The following is a 7965-nucleotide window of genomic DNA, read 5'->3' as shown; positions in this document are numbered from 1 at the left end:
CAAGCAATGGTGTAAAAATGGACATTTATTACAACTAAACCAATGTGACAGAGGTCAAACAGTTTGTCACAATCACAACAAAGCTTAATCCAGCCAAGCACATACAAGTGACAGTGTAAACTTTAGAAACATTTAATACATATAAAATTGCTTCTGGTTTGACTTAAATCCGTTTTACCACTACAATCTTACACACAGGTCCTTTCACTACCCCTCTACCCTCATCTATCCCTGCCAACTGTGCACTGGGGAAATGCCCGGGGACAAAAACAGCCTCTGGTCATCTGGAATCTCTGTGTAAATCCTGGAATAGGCATCCATATACAAGTTCTAATGGCTTGAGTTCACAGGCACCACCCTGGAACTGCCACAGGAGTGGCACACACAGCCTGGGCCTGGCTGGCCGCTGTATTGGCTCAAGTATTGATGCTGGGGTCTGGATCTGGGGCCTTAGAAGTGGCATCACTGCACTTTTCCTTTGGCTGGGTACTACTGAACCCACTCTCCAGCTGACCACATAAGTGCTGCTGCCAGCAGCACTGCCAGAGCTAAGCTTTGTGAAAACATGGCACCACTTGGGTGAACAAGCCAAAATTCCTAGGGGGAGGTGTCTGGGTGGAGAGGGAGGGGACAACCTCCAATCCATGGGGATGGGCAACAGAACTTAGCTACTCCCAGGTGTAGACTCCCCCTGTCTCCCTCAAAATCACACATGGATCACAATTCTGCTAGTGAAACAGGCTCAGTCCATAATTACTGAGAGTCTGCTCAAAGTGTCAAAATATTACTGGGTATCAGTTTACATGATTTGTAGTGAATATACTATACAAATCTAATGTTTAAGAGCTCTCACTGCAAATTCATTGGTTCAACTACATCACACAGGAGTATTTTAGGGGATGTGTCACATGTTTAACCTGTTGATCAAGAAAAGCAGTTAAATGACTTTGATACTTAGTGTGTCCTAAAGGTACCTATACACCCAATAAAGCATAACTACAAAACACCAAAAAATACCGATTAATTGGTAGACTTCAAAAGAAAGTAATAAAAGGTCCCTTTTGTAAAGCTTCTGCTTTCTCATCTTTGAAAGTATTCAGTTTTCATTAAGCATCTCTCTGTTCAGTTAGAAAGCTGATCTTCCTTTTCTTGTGATCATGGTCAAAGCAAGCTAATATCAGACCTAAAAAGTTTCCTTATTCAGTCTGGGTTGGTTTTCCTTCTCTCCTACACACATTCCCTTTGGAGTATAGTAACTTGCACAGTTTTGCTCAAGGTAGCTGTACTAAAATACACCTTCATGTCTAGTGAGTTGATCAGTTTTCTTAAAAAAGCAGTTATCACCTTAACAGTTTTTTACCAGTTTGATATGCAGATCCTGGCAGGATTCTTTGGTATAATGACAAATTCAGTAGTAAACAGATATTTCCAATCTTTATGCAACAACTGAAATAAGCAGAATAATCACAAGTGGTGACTAAAATGTAGATGAACAAATTCTTTGGTTGCATAAACACAATTTCTACACCGTAACATTTCGTATTTGGAGTTGTCCATGTAGTTTCTTTTCATTTAGGTAGGCTATGCTTATGTCATAATAATACATTTATTTCCTGAAGTCAAGTTCACTTATAAAAAACAGTAGGCTTATCGAAGTCAAATGCAATTTTCCTATAAATGCAGTGAAGGGAAACACTGAGTCAATTTAAATCTAATTCCCTTTCATTTATAAATTTTTGAACTTAGGTTTCTTGTTCCCTTTTCAAAAAAAGTATTTTTCTTGTAGGCCTGAATGAAGCAGCTTAGCAAAACAGTAATACTGACAAACAGCATCGTACACCATTAGCTAAACATTACAATGAAGGCAGTGAACATTTACAGTATGAAACACTGAGATGGCATCAGCTGAAGAGAAGATTTATGTCAATCCAATTTCTTCAAGTACACTACGTGGGGTCTCTGCTTCCTAGGGAGGGAAAATTTGAGACAGAGTAAATGAACACTGTTTCTACTGAGCAGCGCCATACATGAGTTAGTATGGAAGATGCTGAATTGAAAAAGAAAGCTGAAAAGACATGAAAACATGGAAGCACTGCAGTTTGCAAACATGGTATTAGCTGCACTATTCACAGAGCTGTTTAAATTAAGACTACCATGGTTCACAGGAATAGCTGGTAAATTTTATTGCCCTTAAGCACAATCAAAATAAAACAATTTAGATCTACCAGCAGGGAACAAATCACAAGCGAGTAACAGAGATAGGAACTGGGGAGGGATGGGGAAGGATCTTGCAATGGAGTCAGTGAATTTTGTGGTGAATTGTTTCAAGGGTCTCAAAAATCTGTTTTGGAATAACAAGTAAGTGGATGAATGAAACTACAGATGCAACTAAGATACAGTATCCCTTAAGATCTTTATAAAAGACTTTTAGTTTGTTTGGTTTTTTATACAGTGATCTCATGTTTAATTAATAAAAGCAAGTCACGGTACCTTGGTATGCCTGGTGTCAATTGATCCCTTTCAAAGAGGGAGGGGGGGTTTTAGGACAGGAATTTTATTATTCTACACCAGGCATAAAGTTTTAGGTTAATTCTAATCTTAGAAAGCTTTCCTTAGATTCAGAAAAAGTTGTTTAATACCAAATTCCAAAAATCATCAGTTTTGTATTCATTACTTCCATCTGAAAATAAATGGTTTAAACTAGAAACATTAGGCTGAACTTTTTTTTTTGTAACTATTAACAATGCCATGATAAATAAAAGGGGATACTGTGTCCGTATCAAAACAAAAGTTTTAACATCAAGAGTACAAATAAACTTACTTTAGCATCCTAAAACAAGACATGTCATGCAGCAGAAAAAAAAAGGCAGATAACAGTTAAGGCAGCCAACAAATTATTTTTCAACTGCTTTGCAAGTATTTATTAGAAAAATAATGTCGGTAAAACACAAAATTAAACACCTCAAACCTTGCAAATAACATCAGAATATTATCTCTATCAGCCTTGACTGTGTGGCACAAAACGATCAAGTTTACTATCATCATTCAGCTCATGTATAAGGTGATTCAGCAGTGAAGGAACAAGCTATGATACTTTAAGTCAACTTCATTCAAAAATCAGAGCTCGGAACAGGCATATTGAGATGGCTTCTAAAATCCAGCAGGAAATAAAAAATTGCAATAAAAAGGCAAGTTAAAACTGAAAACAAGATACTTGGTGTATTAAAGATGTAGTTTTGGCTTGGTTTTTTTCCCTCACTGATGCAATATTTAAATATTCTTAGAACTGCAGTGACCTTGACAAAGCCAGACAGGATGGCAGGATTAAAGATTTACATGTGTATTTTAACAAATCCCCAAAAGGAGACACTGACTGAAGAAATGGCTATTTAGCATTTTTAATATAACTGTTTGTATTATATTCTCAGATTACTTTGTTGCATTCATTTTAGAAGACACACACCTCCCCTATCCACCAAGGTAAGGTATTTTACTCAAGAAATCCTATATGGTTAACTAACTATGGCGCCAGAACTCAAGAGCATTCTACAAGAATACAACTTCTCAAGCATTTCAGGGTCTTCAAAACATTTGAAATAAATTCACTTTTTAATTTTAAATTGATTAGACAGCAGTGGGCACTTAAGAGTTACTCAGGAGTACAACAGGATACTTACAAAGTTACCTGAAAACAAAACTCTTTATAGCTGTGAAGAAGTACAGTGCAGTGCTGCCACTGTTTTTAGAGCACTTTAGAATTGTTGTTTTCACTGCCATTTCAAAGTCTGAGATGATTTTTAGCAGGCATATACTTAAACACTACATTTCTTCAAGTAAATCAAGGTCAATGGCTAACCATTAAAAGCAACCCATTTCAAGGACATTAACCACTTGTCCACAGATACATCACCCATAGAACTCAGACATATTTTTTTTTTTTCACTGAATTAGTAATCTTGAGACAATGTGCCTTCCTCATCAACAATGTAATCTCAAGGAACACCTAAAGGCTAATGTCTTTTGCTAGAAGAATAACTTCATTATTACTTTTAAGAAACAAATAGAATTAATTATGTTTTGTTCACATTATTTGTTTTACTAAGTGCCAAACTTTTTATCCAATTCTTAGGTAAAACATTCTGCAGTGTTATATACTACCTGCAGCTCAGAATCACCCAAGGCAAACAACAAATTTGAAATATCAGAACACAGATGAAGAAAAAAGTCATTCACATGAGACAAAAGTGCATGCAATATTTTATTTCAAACATGCCAGAAAAGCTAATTCATTACCTAGTCATTTAGAAGCAAGCAGCTGTATACAGATAACAAGAAAAACAGCATCTCATTACAGCTCAATGCACAGCATTTTAAGCCAACAGGCATGAAATAATGCAGGCTAAAGCAGCATTAACAAGACATCCAAACACATTGTTAATGGCTTACAGAAAAAAGGCAAACTTGGAAATGGAAAACCACTTCTGTGATCTTGTTTTCTAAGTTTTCAGAATGCTGCAAATCCAATCCAAATCTTTTGTCTAATCCCCTAAATCCCCCATTTTTTTGTCAGTTTAACATTTGGAAGGTAGTGCATTACCACATATAGTACAGGGAACTAGCTTGCTTGTGGTTCGTTTTAGAAACTGCCTCCTTGGTAATTCATGGAAACTATTTTCAGAATCAGTACTGGTTTTAGGTTACAAACAGGACACACTACATGTCCTCTCACTCTGCCCACTCTTCAATTGAATGCACTTATAGTCACCCTCGTGGCAGTTTTCCCATACACAAGGCAGCCTGCATTTAAAACTGGAAATGCCAATTTAAGAAGGCATATTGCAATTATACTGTTAATGGACTTCGATCTTTCCAACCCTACCCATTAATGGTTGGACTCAATAGGCTTAGAGATCTTTTCCAACCTCAATGATTCTATGATTCCATTATTCATTTGTCAAGCAATGATATTGTTCTCTCTTTCAGTGGCAGTAACTGTAAAATTACTCACAAGAGCAATCCGCACATTTAAATACAAATGTTTTAATTTCAGATTTACCCATCATTCTCTTTGACCTAAGTAACTCTGCCCCCCTCATTTTTGTAAGGTCAGTCACACTATTGTGTCAGTCTTCAGAAAGGGAAAGTGTTATGTGCACCTTTAATTAAGATGCATCGTCTACACAGAATTTCATTCAGCATAATTTAGTACTTGTGTGTATATACATTTCACATGATACTTCTTCACTACTTTCTTAGTAAGTCTTAACTTCACCTACAGACTTAAATTATGTTTAAATACCACTACAATCTATTTAAAAGATAAATGTGGGTTGAGTAATATTACAATATAGGTATTGCAGTATATAGATGTTTAGCTCAGAAAATGCTATAGAACTTTTAAGCTTAAGACTTCAAGCTTACACACAATAAAAAAGTTAAACCATATGGCAACAAGCACAAGTTTTGTTGAAATGAGACATGTGAAGAGACAACACTGTAAAACAGAGGGGGAAGAGGAAAGTACAACAGCAGAGAATGGTTGTGGCATTCTATTAGATTCAGGATGACTGGATTCAGCAAGCTGATGATAATGTTCTGTCATGAGTAAGTCACAGGTCTATCTCCTCTGAAATTCTGCATGCATGATGAATGAAGCCATTTAGTACACTGGTACATTAAAGTATTCATGACGTGGCTACAAAAGAAATGTACATATTCTTATACATAATGGAAAGGTGGACAGATATGCAAGAAAAAAATATTACCTCGCTACTGTATCTCTGACATTAAAAGGACATTTGATACAGAAATACAATATTGTATTTTTGACTACTGTAGACATCCAGGGCGAAGGGTAGTGGGGAGAATCATTGTTTTACCCTCCCCATACTTCCATGCTGTGTCCAACAAGACAGAAAAACTTCATATCATAAATACTTTATTACATAAGCTCAGAGTTTCTTCTTAGCAAAAAAAAGTTTGAAGCTCCAGAGATGGGCCAGCCTATCTATCACTTGTCTCTGCATCAGGCACTGACTGTTGGCTTCTGTCAGAGACAGGCACTGAGCTAAGTGGCATCTGATATTACCCACCACATCTTCTCTAATAAAACACACATTTAGAGGTACCAGGCCTCCAGAACATGGCTGTGAGCACACCGTGCCAGGGTAGTACAGCAGTGGCATTACTGGTGACAAAAATTGTATTTTGTAGAAAAAGAGTCTGTTTAGAAAAATTGAGGCCTCTGATACACTGAGAGGTCTCAAAGCAGGCAAAGTTTTCTTTGCTTTTGGATTATGCTGCTGAATTCAATACACTCTTGTATGACTGGCATGAACATTAGTATTCAATTTGCTGAAAGATGAGATAGAAAGCAACACTCAATTTTAATAATGGAGTAACAGTCATTTAGGAGCATCAGCCCCACATATGCCAATTAAACTTTTTCTGCAATGAAAATACACAAAACTCAACTCTCTACATGTCAGTTTTCATCTTTGATCCTGCACCAATTACAATCTTGAATCTATTTTAGTATCCCACTTCCCAGAATGGCAGAAGTTTTAAAACAGAACTCAGAGAGTTACTACAGACTTCTAAAACTGTCTCCTCTGTGCCATCTCAGTTTATTCACATGTCCAAGCTTCCATGTTTTTAAATTCTATTCTCAAATTACAAAAAAAGCACAATAAAAATATTCCAGAAGCTGTACAGTTTTTATACTGTTTTTCAGTATCAGTAATCTGAAGATCTTGTCACAGTAGCTTAAATTATCCTGACAAGGCTAACTACAAATCCAGTAGTTAACAAAATAATAGCACCTATATCACTCTGTGACAGTTACAAATAAGTTATATGATATAAATTTTAGATTCAAAATAATTTGGTATATAATGAAGAATTACAAACGTGAATTTCAACACTTAACACCTCTCGCATGGCCTAAGTAAAAAGCATCAGTCTACATTAAAAACAAAACTCTGAGGCATATTCCTAACTGGAAAAGGCATTGCATGGTAATAGTGTATGTTTTAAGGGAGTAGAGTTTTGACTAAAAAGAAGAAAGTACTAACTTTAGAATTCCTGGAACCTCCACAGACAAATATTCCCAGAAAGGTCTCTAGGGAAAACTTCTGCTTTATTTACACTGGTGACTGTTCATGAAGACAAATGAAGAACAAGCATACTGTAATAATCTAAAATGCCCAATTTTTATCTGAGTTGTATATGCATACATGTGATTCCCCTCTTCCTTGAAAAGAATTCATGTGTTCCAGTGTTTATCACTGGAAATGTGGAACCATCAAAGTTGGTGTCTTCACTGAAATGCCTGTCAAATCTCCTAACAGACTTCTCCTTATTTTTACATTAGCTCTCTGGACAGGAAGAAGAATGACAGCAGCTCATTCTTTCTTATGAAGCTGACTGCAACCCACTATTGTATTCAAGGATTATGTGTGTACACATTCTTAAGCATCCTTTTTTGGCCCGGAAACACTGACTATGTCCCATTTTACATAACTGTAAACATCAACAAATATTGATGCTTAAATATCAACAAATAAGGCCATGGAAGTGCTCATTATGCACTTTCCCAGCTTGCACAGTCCCACACAGTCCTGGGGTATTCCCCACCCTGTTTGTACTGTCAGTGGTTTATACCTTGAGGAATTTGCTGTCTTTGATGTTAAAATCATGGTACACAAAATTAGATTATTGACTCACTTTACTGTTGTGGGATTAGTGCCTCATCTTCACAGAAACTTAGAGTTTACTGATAAAGCAAGAGAGATTGTCAGACAACAACAGGAAGAGAGTGGTTATTTCACTCCTGGTGGCTTTTTAGTTTACAGAACATGTAAACACCACCTGCAACTAGACTAGCAATAAACTGACCTTGTAGAAGTGAAACTAAAGGATTAAATGGAAGACAATGGTAATGGAGACACAAAGTGATAACATAGC

At 36.4% G+C, this 7965-nt stretch overlaps 1 protein-coding gene across 4 annotated transcripts in view; it reads right to left on the bottom strand.

Annotated features, from left to right (window-relative positions):
* The window catches only part of AP1S2 (adaptor related protein complex 1 subunit sigma 2), a 33326-nt gene that overhangs the window by 2374 nt on the left and 22987 nt on the right, over positions 1-7965 (bottom strand). Inside the window, exon 5 of one of the 4 annotated variants that reach the window (XM_053972144.1) lies at positions 8-1966. The exons of 1 other annotated variant lie outside the window; for it this stretch is intronic. In XM_053972144.1, coding sequence (XP_053828119.1) covers positions 1919-1966 — 48 coding nt within the window. In that variant the 3' untranslated portion in view covers positions 8-1918. Of the gene's footprint in view, positions 1-7; positions 1967-4245; positions 5696-7965 lie in introns of those variants that run through there. 2 more of the 4 variants (XM_053972145.1, XM_053972146.1) reach the window with 2 other exon arrangements.

Source organism: Vidua macroura, chromosome 2, assembly GCF_024509145.1.
Source record: "Vidua macroura isolate BioBank_ID:100142 chromosome 2, ASM2450914v1, whole genome shotgun sequence".
NCBI lineage: Eukaryota > Metazoa > Chordata > Aves > Passeriformes > Viduidae > Vidua > Vidua macroura.
The sequence above is the reverse complement of the archived record's forward strand: the minus strand, read 5'-3'. Positions and strand labels throughout refer to the sequence as shown.